We start from the raw sequence: 19575 nt of genomic DNA, 5'->3' as shown, positions 1-19575 counted from the left end.
TAGGTGTAAAAAAGCAACCTTTTTAGGCTATTCAGAAATGTGGAAAAAAGTTGGTACGAAAATATATAAATAAATAGAACAAAAAAGAAAAAAAGAAAGTGTTTAAAAAAGTGATTATGTATAATTTCAGTGAGTTAAAAGATAATTAACAAGTTGCTCAACTTTTCTTAGTATAGTAATATATTAATAAAAATGAAACTATTGAAAAATGAACTTATTTATACTCTCTATTTTAATCTTACCAATTAACTCATTTGAAATGATATTTTATAAAATAATACTTCTTCAAATTTTTTAAAAAAACTTAGCATTGTATATTATCTTGTTTGAATAGATTTTAGGTTTTAAAATTAACAACCACTATCATAACAAACACTATTAGCAAACCTTCATCATCATTAGCAAACAATCACCATTATTAGCAAACCATCACCATCATTAACATATAATCACCACCATTAGCAATCACCATTAATAAATAAAGTGTGAACTTCCTATTAAATGCTCTTCTGCAGTGCTCTGTGATAATACTGTAAGAACTTTATGGGACATCTAAAAAGAAAAAAAAGATAATATTATTATCTTAAAAATATACTAAGTTATAAAAATTAAGTAAAGAATATAGTTATTGATTTTTTTACTTTGTTATTCATTTACAAACAAATCTTTTATTATTTTTCTTTTATTAGGCAGCAGCATAAAGCCAGTTGCTCTTCCTACAGGTATTTGAAATAGTTTAAAGGGTAGCTGTAAGTATTTTAACAAGATTTAGTTGAAAGAACTAAAAAAAATCACTATTGATTTTTTCATACAAACAAAAATATTTACACAAAAAAAATAGTTATATAGTTATATAGTTATTATATTTAACTGCATAGTTATAACCATTATGCTATTAAAGCCATCAGTTTTAAATTTATAACGTTCGTAATTAAAGTCAATTACTATAGCATCTATATTAAGTAAATTAGATAATGAATCATTTCCAAAGCAATACTTATGAAAAAAAAAATGGTTTCTATTGTAACACCGATGAAATACCACTGAACTTCATTGTTTCTGCTATACATGCATTATTATTGATTATTCAAGTTTTGTATTTTTTCAATTAATAGTAACTTAAAATCAATAAATAGTATCTTTTTGACCACTTTTTTCTAATTATTTTATTTTCATTTATTATTATCTCAAATGGTTTGATTTTTGTTATCTATCAATTTTGTTTTTGCCTCCTAGAACAAAAATATTACTATATATACTTACACTATTTTTTAGTGAGACGTTTATAATAAATTATTAAATTTGCAAATCCTGAATAAAGGTTTTTTTTTAATACCCAATGCAAGTTTTAGGCAATGAAATTAACAATTAACTCACCTATTCTTCAGAAAATCACATTGGACACATCCAATTGTGATTAATCAACACATTGATAAATATTTATTATTATCCCAGAAGGTTTTTTTTTTAGTTTTGAATTCAAATCTTTTCAAAATTTGTTAAGGCATAGACTTTCTAATCAGTTTAATTTTAATATTATCTATCAATTTTGTTTTTGCCTCCTAGAACAAAAATATTTATATTTATTTAGACTTACACAATTACTTAAAAAGATCCTCATAATAAATTATTAAACACCAATTTGCAAATCTTATATAATGCTGTGTTTTTATACCTAAGATGTGTTTTTTATACGTAAGGCTTATTACCTAAAAATAAATTTTTTTAATAAAGAAGTAGATAGATTAAAAAGATCAATTAATTTAAAGATATTACTTGGTAATAAAAATGATAATAAAAATTAACTTATTAGAGACTAAAAAGATTAAAAGACATAGAGACAGAAAGCAACACATATGGTCCTGATTAATCTTTTACCAAAAGATTTAAAAGTGTTAGAGAAACAACAATAAAGTTTTTATTTTAAAATGAAAAAATTACGAACATTAATTTAAAACGAACAAGTGTAAGTGATGGAGTATTTATTTTAGGTATTGTATAAGAACATAGAAGGTAGTAATACATTTAACAACAACAACATTAAACAGTTTAATACATTCATAGAATACAGGTCTATTTGCAACAACCTAGATGAGACTTTTTCTGCCCTTGTACATCCTGTTGCTACCAAGTTTTTTACAGTTTACTTAGAACTCATATACTAGGAACACTGTTGTCCTTTTACATCAGCATTTAATAACCCAGCAAATCACTTATCAAAACCTATACAAAATTTTATAAAACTAATTACTCTTCTTTTATAAGTTAAAGGTTAAAATTTTTATAACAATTTTTTAAAATACTTTAATTGCTCCTTATGCCAATCTATGGGCAGATTATATAAAAAAGTTAAAGCTTAATTTTTAAACCAGAACAGAAACTAATTCCTTAACTAATGTTTTGAAGTTGTTACTCTATCAAGTCATATTCAAAGTACTCTATACAGAAACCAACAGATACAATTTATCTTATACACCACAACTTACCATACCATCTTAAGAATAGCATTATATATAGCCATGCAATTCAAAAAAAAAAATTATATCAGAATGGGAAAATTTTTTTTTTGCGCAAATTTTTGTTTGTTTATGGTTTACTCAGTTAAAATATAGATTAACAATTTTACTAAAATTAATGAGCTTAATAACTCAGTCAAAACAATTAATAAACTTACTGGCAAATCAATTAATCATTTATTTCTGAATTAAGGTTATACATTCAAGGATGTTTACAAATAGTAAATTTACTAATATAACGTAAACACCTATTAATGTTAATAGTATCTAATTAAAATAAATATAATGCTAACTTTCACAATATATAATAACAATAATAAACTTTATAACATAAAAATAACAATGTTAATTATACTAATAATAACAATAATAATAATGATAATAATAATAACAATATTATTATTAGTAATAATAGTTAAAAGTAGTTAATAATAGTAATGTAAATATTTATAAAAATAACAATAAGCAATAGTAATGACAACAAAATATATAATAAAAATTAAAAAAACAAACGAAACTAAAGACAACAAAAATTGACTATAGAAATTATTAACATTAATTATACTTTTTTAATAAAAAGTAGAATAAACTAGTTTTAAAGGTTTAGAATGAATTGAGCGCTTTTTGTTCCTAAGGAAGGTTGTTCCAAGTTTTAATGCTTTGATATTTTATAGATTTATGCCCGTAATTATGAGAGCAGTGTTTAGAGATAGACATGTTTAAATTACTATTGGAACGAAGGTGGTAACGAGTGTTAGCACTTTTGGAAAAGAAATTAATGAAACTTAAAGGTCGATTATTGTGTTGGTGGTTCCAGACAATTTGACAGTTTAAAAGTTGAATATAGTCACATAGTTTTAATGTTTTAGAAATTAGGTAGAGCACATTAGGATTAAATTTTATATTCTGAAAATAAATAATTTTTAAAGCCTTGTTTTGGAGGTGGGATAACCAAATAAGAGCTTGTTGATGGGACTGCCCCCACACTTGGCATGCATATCTAAGATTTGAGCCAAAAATAGCATAATATATGTTCAAGAGTGTCTCAAGATTAACATAGTGGCAATCTTTGGCCAACATGCCATTAGATTTACTTAGTTTCATTGCTAAGTCTTTACAGTAGGATAAAAAGGAAAGATTTGAATCAGTTTTTATACCAAGATATTTAATTGAGTTAACAGGCTCAATTTTTTTCCACTTAATCTAAAGTTCATATGTTTATAGATTTTTGTTTTATGTGATTTTAAAGATAATGAGTTCAGTTTTATTAGAGTTTAGGAAAAGTTTGTTGGAGCAAAGCCACTGAACTAGATTGGCAAGATCATGGTTAATGTGTTTGTTAAGGAATTTATTAATTAGCATTAGGTTAATATCATCAGCAAAGTGGTAAACAGTAGCAAACTTAATGGATGTATGAAGATCGTTAATATAAAGAAGGAAAAGCAGTGGTCCTGAACCCTGAAGAACACCATTAGAACATTTTACAAGGGTAGATTTTGAGTCATTAATAGAAACAAATTGTGTTCTATTGTTTAAATATGTAGTAAACCATTTAAGGGGTACACCTCTGATCCCATAATATTCTAATTTTTTCAACAAAATTGAATGATCTAATGTATCAAAAGCTTTCTATAAATCAAGCAAAATATTTATCATCGGTTGCTTTTATAATCAGTTCAGCCATTTCAATGAAAGCATGAACTGTGGAGTGATTGGCTCAAAATCCATGCTGATAGGTGCAAAAGCATTTAAATTTTTCAAGAAAAGCCTAGAGCCTTTTATTGATTGCCTTCTCAAAGAGTTTACTTATATTAGAAAGCAGGGAGATGGGTGGGTAGTTGGTGAAATCTAGTAGGGAGCCTTTTTTTAAATATTGGAATAACTTTGGCAACTTTAAAAATATCTGGGAAAATACCACTGAGTATTATTAAATGAGTTACTTATAATAGTACAGAGAGACTTTGAAATAATGTGTGGGACTAGTTTAAGGAGGAATGTATTACGCTATTAGGACCAAGACTTTTTTCAGCTTTGTAATGAGACCAGATATTTCATTTTCAGTTACAGGGTTAATAAAAAACGATTTAGCATTTGGAATGTTAAGAAAGTCACTAAATACGCGTTTAGGGGGTATTGCTTTGCTAAGTAGTTTGTTATGTATTAGTGCTGAAAAAATTATTAAATATATTAAATACGGCAGTGTGATCAGTGATAAGATTTTCTTTCAATTTAAGTTTAAAAAATGTATTTTGTAGAAGGTCTAATATTAACGATTTCTTTTATTTCCTTTCAGGTGTTTTTCATATTGTTCAGATTATTATTAAATAAATATGTAATTAAGTATGTTTTTTTGCTAAATTTTAATAAATTGGAAGTTTTGTTTCTATAAAATTTAAATTTAGCAAATAATTCATTTATCTTAAATATATTTTTTGATTTTATAAACTTTTTATAAAGTTTGTTTTTAACTGAAATTTTATTTAAGTATTCCATACGTAATCCAAGGTTTTGATTTTATTTTAATTTGTTGGTTGGTTAGTACTTTGTAAGGAGCATGTAGTCTAAGATTTCATCAAATGTTTTTAAAATAAAATTTTAAAAACATTTGATGAAATCTTAGACCAACATGCTCACCTTTTTTAATGGAGAGTTCCCAGTTCTATATTTATTGAAGAAATTTCTGATATCAACTGGAAACTCTCCATTAAAAAATATGATGAAACATCATCATCTTTTTTAATGGAGAGTTAAAAAAGAGGATGAAACATCATCTTTTTTATTGGAGAGTTCCCAGTTGATATCAGAAATTTCTTCAATAAATATACTTTTATTAAATTTTTTGAAGCATCTTCTGTAAGTTTTTACTTTTTGGAGGTGGTTTGGTATGCCAGGAATGCAAATAAATTGTGCCATGTGGTCTGAAATCGAAATCATAAGGTTACCTGAGTATTAATCAGTTGAATGAAAGTTCGTGAATATGTTATCGATGAGCGTTTTTGATGTAGCTGTTTTGCGTGCTGGTAAAATTACAGAAGGGGTTAGTGAATAAGTTGTTAAAGAATCAAGATATGTAGAAATAGGGTTAGATTCATTGTTACTTAATAGATCCATATTAAAATCACCCATTAGAAAGATCTTTTTTTTTTCGTTATTTAACTTTTCAAGTAGAGGAGTTAAGTGGGAAGAAGTAAACTCATATTGATTCATTGATGGATGACAACAAATGCAGCCAATTATTATATTTGATTCACAAGGTTTTTCAATTTCAACCAAAATAGACTCTAAATATATAGAAGAGTAAATCATAAGATCATTGCGAACTACGTAGTTTAAATTTGAGCGTAAGCATAAAAGTACTCCACCTTTTTTAACCTTAGTAGGACAATGCTCAATATTAAACCCGTTTATGCATATATCAGTTGTACTTGTATTGTTCATGTATAAATTAGAGCTAGAAGATTGGTTTGTAAAAGTTTCTGAACTAGTAGATATATTCTTGCATAATAATGTTGACTTAAGCTCAAAGTTGGAAATCGAACTAAAGGCCATACTCTTAGATAAACAGCTTTGACAATACAAATCATTTAAAAGAGGATTATAAGAGTATGCATAAATATGGTTACATTATGAGTTATGAAGGTCACATTGGATGGCTCTTTGATTATCAGTTATATTTTTATGACAAGTTTTGCAGAGAGATTCCATAATCTTTAAGAAATGCCATAATCTTTAGAATATATATATATATATATATATATATATATATATATATATATATATATATATATATATATATATATATATATATATATATATATATATATATATATATATATATATATATATATATATATATATATATATATATTAGGGTGTCCCAAAAAACAACATTTTTGAAAAATATATGCAGAGACCCCTTTAATGTGTTTTATCTAATACAAAAACACTAGATTTAAAATTTTTTTGAATAAAAAATGTTTTAAGGGGTTCCTCAAGACCCTCGAATATTTAATGGATCCCTAATATTTTCAAAAAAAAGTTTTTAAAAGTATGTCAACCTGGTACTCAAATGAAGCAAAATTACATAAAAATTTCAAAAATAATATTTAATTTGGAAAATATTTAACTTATTTATCCAAATTGTCATAAAAATACATAAAAAATGCATTTTTTTTTGTTTTTTGTTAAAAAATGTAATTTTTCATGTAATAAAACCAAAAATAACAATTATATATTTGAAATCTATATTATTTTTGAAATTTTTATATAATTTCGCTTCATTTGAGTACCAGGTTGACATATTTTTGAAAAATTTTTTTTTTAAATATTTGGGACCCATTAAATATTTGAGGCTCTTGAGGGACCCCTTAATATATTTTTTATTCAAAAAAATTTTAAATTTAGTGTTTTTGTATTAGATAGAACACATTAAGGGGGTTTTTGCATATATTTTATAAAAATGTTGTTTTTTGGGACACCCTAATATATATATACTAGCTGGAGTTACCCGGCGTTGCCCGGGCCAATATTTAAAAGTAAATGAGCATCTGGAACTTTGTTATACTAATTTTGGGCTATGCACAGTAAGATTGTGCAATATTTTTTAGTGTTGCACAATAATCCCACAAAATGTGACCCTGTCGGTTGAAGCTATGAAATAACTGAAAGACATTAAGGAAGAAAAAGACATTTTGTTTATTTTCCACTTAAAAACAACAAATTAAGAATTTCCAAAAGAACATTTACTCAAATTTTTCAATTAAATTGTTCTCTCACACTGGAAAAAAAAGTTAAACATGTTACAAAAGTTAAATCATGTGTAATTTCTTCACATTGGATTGTTATTGTTTTCTTTTAATAGGACTTCTTTAAAGAGGATTTCTTTCACTGAAGAGCCTTCTGATAGACAATGTTCTTGGTTTTTTCTTCTGAAGTCAAAATGAAAAGATTTCGTGGAAATTCAACTCTGGAGCATGCAACATAGAGCTGGCCGTGAGAAAAGCAGGGCTGTTCCAAATTGATGCCAGCCACTTTGAGTGACTGTCCCTGCGCTTTGTTAATGGTCATGGCAAAAGCCAGCCTGACTGGAAACTGGAGGCGCTTGAAACTGAATGGGAGGTCATTGGGAATCATTGGAATCCTTGGAATGAAGACATTCTCACCTTTGCCACATCCAGTCAGTATAGTTGCTTCAATCAAGTTTGAAAGGATAGCTTTGATGATGAGTCGAGTTCCATTGCAGAGCTTGGGACTGTCGAGGTTACGAAGGAGAATGATTGGTGCTCCAACTTTCAGGTGAAGAATGTGAGGAGGACATCCAGATGGTTCTAAAGAGTTCAGAAATTCTGTTGGATAGTTGACAGCTTCACTGGGGTCCATAACCATGTCAATGGAGTTGTAGGACTTTTCATTGCCTGGGAGCATTTTCTGGATCTGCATATTGATCTTGGTGACAGACTCATTTTTGGGAGCCAGAATAGCTCTCTCACAGATCCAGTCATGTCTGGTGAAACTCTGCTGGATGTTGGGAGACACCTTGACAATGAGTTCCTCTGCAGAATCCACCAGTGTGCAAAAGTTGGCAGGGAATTTAATGAGCCCTGTCTGCACATCAACTGGTGCCTCACCATTGCCCAAGGCAAAGAGCTGATTGGAAAAGGCTCCTGCTGACAGATCACCAGACAACTTTACCCTCATGTTTGTTGTCAAATGAAGTGTTCTGACACTCCTCCACAGGTAGGAAGCTTTTAGGTTTTGCCAAATTGCACGGCTGAGGCTGCAGAGCCACACTAGATCCCATTTTTGGGCCCCCCTGACCCCGGGGGTCGGGGTACGGGGTCAAAACCCAGCTAAGAAACTTCTCCCCCTCGAGGACTACCCCCATGCCAAATTTCATCGAGATCGGTCCGGCGGTTTGGATTTCTATAGAGAACAAACAAACAAACACACACACAAACACACATTGCCCTTTATATATACCTAGCTGGAGTTACCCGGCGTTGCCCACGCCAATATTTAAACTGGCTTACCTGATATCTGTACACAAAAATGGTCCTAAAAATGGGCCCAAAAAATGGTCCCCCCTGACCCCGGGGTCAGGGGGCCCATTTTTGGGCCCCCCTGACCCCGGAGGTCGGGGTACGGGGTCAAAACCCAGCTAAGAACCTTCTCCCCCTCGAGGACTACCCCCATGCCAAATTTCATCAAGATCGGTCTGGCGGTTTGGATTTCTATAGAGAACAAACAAACACACACACATTGCCCTTTATATATATTAAGATATATATATATATATATATATATATATATATATATATATATATATATATATATATATATATATATATATATATATATATATATATATATATATATGTATGTATATATATATATATATATATATATATATATATATATATATATATATATATATATATATATATATATATATATATATGTATATATATATATATATATATATATATATATATATATATATATATATATACATACATATATATATATATATATATATATATATATATATATATATATATATATATATATATATATATATATATATATATATATATGTACTTGCAGTATTAACTAGTTAAAGTGACTAAAGTGTGAAATAGATATTAAAAAAAAATGCAAAGTAAAATACTAATTTAATAATTTAAAACATGAGCAACCGTTGGCGTGGGAATCGAAAATAATTTTCATAACCATATAAAGAAATAAGAACAATGATAGAAAAAATGATTAACACTAAAGGTAACTAAAAGCTAACAGTTATAAATTAGTTTGTGGTTTGTCAATTAAACTTGACAAACCACAAAATAATATTAAGACAACAAAAAATATTGAATAAAAAAAAACAAATAATACTATAATAATATCTATACTATATTAATAATATATACTAATAATAATATAACTACTGTTAACTGCTATTAACACAGTAATAGATAAAAATATGTCAATAATAAATAATTTTATAAAGATATAAAATTAAAAATATATGTAATAAATAAAATAACTAGGTATCAAACGAGGACTAAACATAGATACAATTAACTATAAGTAAATAAAATAATGTGAGAAAACAAATAATATAATGACTGAAAAATAATAACTGATGAATTATAATCACGACAGCTCTACTTTTGCTTTTTCTATTTAATTGCTTATTTAATTTTACTTATCTTTAATATACAGTGGTGGCACAAAGTCATGACCACAGTTGAAAAGCAAGAGAATTTTATTTATTTTTGGCACAATGTAAAATAAAACAGCACCACATTGAAATAAAAATGACTCTGCTTTGTCAGTAATAAGCGCCACTAATAAAACATAAGAAATTCTGACTAATGGACTAGTATTTTGTATGCCCTTCATGCGCATCGAGCACAGCCTGTACACGTCTTGGCATAGACTGTATAGGGATTGCAAATGTTGCCACAAATCATCCAGATTGGTGAGTTAGGTTTTCTGTACCTTTCTGAAGAGGCTCCTCCCACAAATTTTCAATAGGATTAAGGTCAGGACTTTGTGGAGGCCATTCAATAGCATTGGTACGAGCATGTATGAGATATTCCACTACTTTCTTAGCTTTCTGGCAAGGAGCATTGAAAGAAAAATGGTTTGTTTTTACCAAATAGTTTGTTTGCTGATGGTTTCAGTTGTGTTTTTAATATTTTCAAATATTTATCCTGGTTTACGGTGCCCGCAAAACGATATAAATGACTCTCTTATGGTATGAAGTTGCATGTCAGGATCAGGTGTACCTACACCTGATCCTGACATGCAACCCCATACCATAAGAGAGCCTCCTCCATGCTTTACTGTGGGAGCTACATACAGAGAACTAAATCGTTCACCAACTCTTTTCCTCACATAAGCTCTTTTAGCTCCACAGAAAACAGTAAAGATACTTTCATCATTCCATAATACTTTATTCCGTTGTGCGATGGCCCAGGTTTTGTGCATCTTTGCGATTGCTCTTCTTTTCGCGATATTATCAGGTCACAATAAAGGCTTCTTTGCAGCAATTCTCCCATTCAAACCAGCTTGCTGCAGGCATTTTCTAACTGTCCTTGCTGCCAGATGAACTTCATGGTTTTTCCCTATGTAGATTGCAAGATCTGAAGTAGTGGCGAAACGATTGGATAAGCTTCCCTGAATAAAAAGCCGATCCTGCTTTGCGGTAGTTTTATGAGGTTGTCTAACACGCTCTAAGTCTGCCACTGTACTGGTGTCTTTCTCTTTTCTGGCTGTTCTGGTAACAGTTGACAGTCCAATTTTCATTTACTCAGCAATATCTCTGTAAGAAATGCCTAGTTTAATCATAACAATGATCTTCAGTCGTTGCTCAGTTAATAGCTTCTGATACATGGCATACACAATGTTCTGCAAAATTATTATACAAATATAATAAAAAGTTTGTTTAATGAAAGAAAACATGATTTCAATCATTATTTAACAACAACAAATAATTAGAAACACAATAAAACTTAAAATGTTCCAAATATTTGTTAATTATAGCTAATTAAGATTAAATAATCCTAATTAGCACTGCTAATTATAATTACTAGCAGAAAGCAACCCGTAAAACGGGTCAAAAATTGAGATTAGTCAAACTTCAACAATAAAAGATTTTCTTTTAAAATTCACAATCAAAATAAATAACATAGAAGTTTATTCTATAATTTTATATGAAGAAGATACATCATTGAGAACTGAATTCATTAAAATTATTTAAAGGTGTACAAATAGAAAATGCTTATTTTATCAATAAAATATCAAGTTGGTTTTTTTTTTAATTATTTTTTTTATAATTGTTAGCATTACAAGTTTTTATTTAAGTTAGTTTGTTTATTATCATTTGATCACTATACTATATAGGTAATTTACTTGGTTTGTGCATTTGTATAGCTTAATTTTTTTTGATAAGTCAGATAAAAATTTTTTTTGTTTTCCACTATTTATTCTATTACTAGCAGAAAGCAACCCGTAATACGGGTTACGGTCAGTCTGTTACTTAATTTATAGTGGCTGTTTTCCACAATTTAAAGTTGCGAAACCTTAACTAATACCCTGTAAGAAAAACGCCTTTAAATTAAAAAATTAAACCATCTGTAAAATTAGAATAAATTAATTTACCAATTATTTAACGTTATTTGAGTAATTTACAATTGACATAGGTCATATCAGTGTATGGCAGAACCATTTTCCTAGACATTACTAAGTTCAACACAATACGTTTTTAGTTACTGACACAAAATAATAACACTTTATCATGCCTTAAATTGACGAAAGATTAAAGCTAAATTCTTGTTATATTTTTTATAACATGAACTTTAATTAATAAGATTAATATGAAGTGAACGTAAATTATTTATGAGTTATTAATTTTTTGGTATCCCCTTGATACATGTTTCTTTAAAAAAGGCAATTGTCTTTAAAACGATAAAAACTAAATAAATTTATTATAAATAACTAAGCAATTGAGTACAAATACGTTTCAAACAAAAAAAAGTCAATTTACAATCAAACATGTGTATAACAAATTGTAAAAAATATGTAAACTTTGATCTTTTATATTGCATTAATGCATCATATGACAAATCTAAAATAAAAATTGTAACAGATAAGTAGACATAAAAGAAAAACAAAACAAAACAAAAAAAACAACTGGAATACAATTTACCTGCTTTTCGGTAGCCTGTTGTCATACTTAAACTGCTGTTTAAAAAAAGTTATAAATATCTTGACTGATAGAAAACATTTACAACTTTATGGTTGCTGTTTTTTCTTCGGTGTCTCCCAACACCCCGGTATGAATAAGTCCTCCATTTAAAGGATGGCTCATCAATACCGCCATTACTTTGTCACTTATTGAAGGACCTCTCCGAGAGAGGCCCTGAGTGTTGGGAGCGAAATCTTTGATATTCCTCAAATGTTAACGACTTTAAAATTACAAATAGAAGGATATAATAAAATTTAAAAATATTTACAATTTTTTTCATCAAAATATAAAGCATAACCTCATCATTTTCACAGGATGAAGAGGATGCTAAAAAAAATAAAAAAAAAGTAAATTAAAAAGAGTTAAACTTGTGAGAAATTTAATTTTAATAAAAATATGAGTAAAATGCAAACAGTTTAAAAATGTCATAAATATGTTCAGTAATTCTTTGACCTATTGAACATATTTCTCCATAAAAAATATATAAAATTTAAAACACAGCCCTACCAGTTATGCTTCTACCCGACTCTAAAGACAAAAAATATAACTCTGACTAATTGATAGAATTATATTTACATATAAATAAATATATAACTATAATTTTTTTTACCTATTCCCCTCATTTCTTCCATTAAGTTGTCTAAAGTAAGAAAAAAGATAACTGAAGCTAAAACTAATAAAAACTAAACTAAAATTAACTATAAACTAAACCAAAACTAAAAAACTATAATAAACTTTAAATTTTAATCTGTACCTCAGAAGAAAAAGGTCGGTTATCCAGTTTTTTGTGAAAATGAGTTATGTATGAGACCTTTTTAGTTTTTTCAGTATCTACATAGGTATAAAGACTGTTTTCCTGCAACAATGTGAAACAAAGTTTGGTCAATATAAAGGGTCTGGTGTCCCCACAATGTTCAAAGAAAAAACGTCTGTAGTTCAGAAATGACTTTTCACTTTTTTTATTTAACTTTTTATTTTTGTCAAAATTATATTTCATGTGCTTCAAGACAAATTAAATAAAACATAAATTTAACCATCAAGAATAAAAAAGCCAATGAAGACTAATTATTTTACTATTTACTCTCTCCTGGACAATTTCTAAAATGTGATAACTGACTTGGACTACTGAGTGTACAGATATAAATGCTTTATTTATTTAACTATACTAATCACATAATTTATACTTAGTTTTTTTTCCAACTCTCCTATAAGAAAAAAGAAAATAAAGCTTAAGTATTTGAAGTTTTAAAATTCCAGTTACAGTACAAATAAACAAATTCCTATTAACAATTATCTAATAGCAAAAACACTGACTTATTTCAGTCTTCAATTCTAAACAATAAAAGCACTTAAATGTATAGACGTTAAAATATCTACTTAACTTTTTAAAAATAAATTCGCTAAACTAATGTAACTAATACCTTTATTAGCTCTCTCTTGATCAACTAAAGAAAATAAATTTTAATTAAACTAACTTGATGTAAAATAATAAGAAGCTGTCTTACTGAGACTTTTAAATTTCTTCTCTATTATTGACAATATAATTTTAAGTATTACCTAAGTTCTTGGGCTTATTGTATAAAATTATAAAAACCTACTGTTTTACTTTCAAGTCAACAACAATATTTTAAAAAACATTTTAGTTACTGTATAAAAAAATAAAAATCTTTTTAAACATACTACCTCTCTCTTCTTTGTTGTCAACTAAACAAAAAAACAAACAAACAATAAACAACTTTTAAATCTACAAAAATTTCCAACTTACATTTTTAATCTACATTTATCTATAATAAAATATGAATTAATGAGTTACTATTATTTAAAGTTGATCCAGAAGCAACTAAAATAAATTATCAAATAAAAAGTTTATTTATATAATCTTGATGATAATGTTGAAATAAACTGTATTTATTGCTTGAAAAGTTAAGTAACAAATGTAATTCAAGTATATTAAAATAAATGTACTAAGTTACCTGTTGTGGCTGGTGCAACTGAAGTTATAACTAAATAAAAAAACATTAAATAAAAAAGCTATTTTATCTATCTTATCTATTTTATCCTGATGATTATGTTTAAATAAACTATATTTATTGATTCTTTTTAAAATAAAATAAAAGACATTACTATTTGCTGTAAAATAAAATAAAAGACATTACTATTTGCACCAACTGGTGATGCTACCACACCTAAACGACAAAATTTATTAAAATATATAAAACATATTCAATGCTTTAAAAGAATATTCAAAAGAAGTTTTTAAATCTGTCTGTCTAAAAATAAAAATTGAGATAAAATTATATACAATAAAATTGCTAATGCTACATTCGTACTCAAATAAAATCTAATTGATAAAACTTACTTAAGTCGGTGTCAGCTTGCCTGTCTAAAAAAAAATTTGTACTCTCATTAATCCTAATCTATAATCTATAAAAACTTACTAATATAAACTATAAATAAACTACTATACACTATATAAACTAATATAAACTATAAATAAACTAATATAACTATGTTACTAATATAAACTATAAGTAAACTACTATACACTATATACTTACTAAAAAGGCCTTCAACCTCCTTTTAACTGCTCTAAAAAATGAAAAATACTTGCTTGAAATGACCTAAAAAGACTGAAGACAAAACTAAAACACTTTACTAAAAAAGAAACATTGTACTAAAAAAAAATTTTTACTAGTCATTTTAGTTTCAACTTCTTCTAAAAAAAAAACAGAAAAATAAAAACAACGAACAACAAACAAATTTTAGTTTTTAAACAATGAACAACATCAGTTCCACTTGAAACTAAAAATTTATCAGCTCTAATCGGCTGGAAGACCTTGCTTGAAAGACCGTGTGGAGTAAAGAAACGCTTTTAGAAAAGCCTAGAAAGTTCTTTATTAAAAAAGAAAGTGAAATGACACTAACACTATTAAATTACAGTATTCATATTTAGAAGATTAGATAAATTACAGTATTCATGTTTAGATAGTACTAAAAAAACTATTTTACCAGACATTTTATTTCTAACTTCTTCTAAAAAATGAAAATAGGCTATAAAAATTAGGAAAATAAAAACAACCAACAACAAACAAACGATTATTTAAATTTTTGTTTTAAACAATGAACAGCATCAACTCTTCTTGAGAATAAAAGTGCATCATCTCTAAAACGCTAGCTAACTTTACTCAAAAGACCGCATCGAAAATGTAACCGCGCATAAAAAAAGTCTAGAAGCTACTTAAAAACTAAGAAATAGTGTGTTTTACAGAATACAGAACCGTAAGTAACAATACGAACAATAGGCGAAACTATGCGCAACTATGCGCACTAATATTCATTAGCGTATTAATATTTAGATAATTAAATCTAATTAATTTATTCTCAATATTAGCTCAACATTTCGGTACGATATGTAGTCGAGTGATAAAACATTAATTTCAAGTAAATATCTACTAAAACATAGCTAGAAAAATCTTAAACCTATAAAACTAATATCAACAATTTCTGATCAAATCAACACAGAACTGTAATTATCAAAAATTACAGTAATTATAATAACAATAATAATGATATTTGGTTGCTAATAACACGCCACATCGGTAACTAGATATTTATTAAGTTTTCCGAATAAAAATTGCTACAAAAATTAGTTATTATTGCCTAAGTACACTATTAGAGAGATCAAAATATGCGTGTAGTCATGACTTTGTGCCACCACTGTAAGCCTTATTTAGCAGATATATTCCAATTAGAGCCTGTATCTATTCATTTGAATAGAGTCTTGGTTAGAGATAATAGAATCTTGGTTAGAGATGTTTAATGTTATTCAATATATTTACATATTATTTTGTATTTAATTTATATTTTATATTATATTTTTAATATTACATATTATTTATATTATTTTTAAATATTATATTATATTTATATCTTATAATGCATTCTTTGCTTAGATATTAGACTCCTTAAAATATTTTTTTTTTTTTTGTGTGAGCACTGTTAGAGTTTGTAGTACCAGTTTGGTCAGCTATTAGAAAAAGTCAAATTAATTTATTAGAAAGAGTTCAACATTGTGCAATTCCAATATACTATCACTAAAGAAATTCAACTAAGAGAATTGTCTAAAAGCTCTTGACTTGACAATTTTGACAAAAAGGAGACATGATTCCAATTTTTAAATTCTTTAACAGTTTTAATGATTTGGAAACAATCAAAAAAATTGGTTTTTAACACACTCAAACAAGAGGTCACCACTTTAAATATGTCAAAGAAATCACTATGGATGTGTGTTGTCTAAACTTTTTATTTAATAGAGTAGTGCACCGTCCGGTTTTTTCCTCATTTCCCTGCGGGCAAATGAAATACTTTTTATTTCTTACTTGAGTTGCCTATTATGATAATCAGTAGTCCACTATAATAATTTATTTTTGCTATTTTTTCTCAGGTAAAAATATTTACGAAAAAGAATTTAAATTAAGTAAGACTAATAAGAAACTTTTTACTTAAAAGTAAATTAATTAATAAAAAAAAAGTGAAATGTTAGAAGCAGTTAAAAAATGTTGTTAACTTTACATACAAAGAAATATCAATAAATAAATGACTTTAAATACAACTTTTGTATGTATTGTCATCAAGAAATATTTTAACTGAAGTAGTCTTTTGTTGCTTTGGGGCTGGTTGCTTTTCTTTATCCATGTAACCTGGTCTTTTTTTTGCAATATACCCAATTTAATCCTAAATTTTGGCTTGAGAAGCCAGTGTTCAACTGATCGTTGAGGGTCAAATATTTTTAAAATCAGGTCATCAATGTATATTCTAAACAGCAAACTGATTAACTCGTTACATACAATAGCTCTATTGCTCCCTTTTACATTTTTCAATGCTCTGAAGCCACGCTCTGCATCTACTGAACTATGAAAAAGAAAGAAATCAATTATCGAAAAAAGGTTTAACAAATTTTCAGGGTTTGATATTTAACCAATTTCTTCCCAAGATTTTAATAGAAATTTTTTTAAGTTATTCGCAGCCTAACTAATCATGTGTTCTTTCAAAAAAATCCACTCTGGTAAAATAGCACCAGGGTCTACACCTTTGCATATTAGTTGATCGTTGACAGCTTTATTACTAACTAGTGCCTTAATACTGGCTTTGAAAACATTTGTTGTGCATACTTTTTTTTTATAATTTAGGAAGAATTGGTCAGCTTTCCACTTTTTAGTGTGAAGTAAATCCTATACTCATTTGGCAAATCAGTACATAGGCTTTGAAAATTGGCCTTCATTATTTTAATAATGTATACACAAATGTTTTGAGAAATACGTCTATTGTCAACTTTTTAGGAAGTTATAAGTTTTTTCTAATGGAATCCAAATTCTGGGTCATTTTGAAATCTTTCCAAATTGATTATTGATTGATTTGACGCAGACTTTACTTCAAAGACAGTGACATTATATTTCTGTGTAATCTTAAAAAGATAATTTAAAACAATTATAAAAAGATAAAATGACAGTTGTAGTTATATTTCTATAACTAAGTCAAGCAAGTTTATTTTTTGAAAATATTGTTATTGCTTGACATACGTCTAGAAAAAAAACAGCTGATGACTAAAAAATTGTATCTTCGAGTTTCTTTTTGAAGTAAGATGCTTTTGACTTTTGAACTATGCTGAACAGAGATTGTGGAGTAACAGCAATGTGAGCATTTTTTTCGTTGGATATGTTCTCCAAGGCATTTACCATGTGTGATATCCACTGAGTTCCGTTTACGCGGATCACACTTAATAATAAAGGCAACATATGAAACATTCTTTAAATTTTATAAGAATAATATAATAACTAATAATAAATGCAATGAAGATTTAAATGCAATGAAGATGTGATAAAACTGATTAAAAGAGAGAATAAGTGTTATAAAAACAATTTTGTTTATACAACTATTTTTGCAAGGTAAAAAAAAAAAGTTGACTTTACCTTCTATACGTAAAGTTTCTAATGCATTTCAATAAATTGCTGAAATTACAGCAGTTGTATGATTAAATACATAGAGCTGTTCACAGAATTTAGAAATTGCAGCCAGTGCAGGTAAAGTTTTGCAGCTATCTTTCATTGCAAGTAGCAAACAATGTGATAATAATGCGAGCCCGTCATATAGCTGTTACATAGAGTTTTCATCTGTCTTTGTAAACCTGTATGTTTACCAATCAATACACTTGCTCCATCAGTAGTAATTCCGATCATGAGTGGAAAATCATCAAAGGATACTTGATCATACTTATTATTACTTGATGTATGAAATTCTTCATCACTTAAGATTTCCACAGATTCTTCTTCCTCAACAAATGACAATCTAATGTCATCATTATCATTACTTTCTGTATAAAACTCTTTATTGCTTAAAGTTTCCACTAATTTGTCTTCCTCAGAAAACAATGAACTAATGTCATCATATTTGTTTTTTGTTTTTCTTGCTTCTTAAAAGTAATGCAGTCGTATTTTACATTATCAAAGCCAGCAGCTCCAAGTACTGAAACCAATATTTCCCATTTTAATTCAGTTTATAAGAGTTTTAAAATAAGTTCATATAACTGCTTTGCATTTGGTTCTAATCTGTTAACGTCCATTAACATTCTTCTAATCTGTTAATGTCCGTAGTTTCATCTACAATAATTCTAAAAAACGATGTTTTATAAAAATCTTTCCTTAGATCACTTAAAAATTATTCCCTAATGGCTCTACTGAATTCAAATCTGGCTTTTCTGTTAATATATGTAGTTTCTACATCTACTCCAATAGCTAAAAGCATTGATACATAGAGTTTAAAATTCATTATTAAACAATGTGTATGCTACTTTAAATGCTTTTTAAAAGTTTCTTTCAAATAATCCTAAGGAATAAAATCTACATAGTTCAAAATGTGGTTTTATTAATAAATACTGTTAAGTAACAAATTATATGGTTATCCTGCCGGGCTACTAACAGGCATTTTTTTTTTAATTTTAGCTGCCCTTTGAAAAAACGAGTTTTCCTGTGCCTCTGGACAACTGTGAGAGTATACCCCTGTAATAGATCAGCCAATTTATGAAATAAATGGCCTAAAATGTTTTCAACCAATTATAGTCCTTTTCTTTTTCAACCAATTTATGAGGTTTTCATTTTCGACTGATTTATTTTTCGGCCTATTTTATAGATTTTTATTTTCAACCAATTTGAGATAAATTAATTTTTAACCTTATTACCTGATCTGTGATTTTAATGTTGTTCTTTTTTAAACTACTTCTTTTTTTTTTTAAATTAACAATCAATAAAATCT

The 19575-nt window shown here is 27.6% G+C and overlaps 1 protein-coding gene across 1 annotated transcript in view; it reads left to right on the top strand.

Annotated features, from left to right (window-relative positions):
- LOC100207579 (uncharacterized) overlaps nt 1-19575 on the top strand; it is a 176503-nt gene that overhangs the window by 47060 nt on the left and 109868 nt on the right. The window contains exon 8 of the mRNA XM_065806065.1: nt 690-722. Coding sequence (XP_065662137.1) covers nt 690-722 — 33 coding nt within the window. The remainder of the gene's footprint in view (nt 1-689; nt 723-19575) is intronic.

The sequence above is a fragment of the Hydra vulgaris genome, chromosome 09 (assembly GCF_038396675.1).
Source record: "Hydra vulgaris chromosome 09, alternate assembly HydraT2T_AEP".
In the NCBI taxonomy this organism is placed as follows: Eukaryota; Metazoa; Cnidaria; class Hydrozoa; order Anthoathecata; family Hydridae; genus Hydra; species Hydra vulgaris.
The sequence above is the reverse complement of the archived record's forward strand: the minus strand, read 5'-3'. Positions and strand labels throughout refer to the sequence as shown.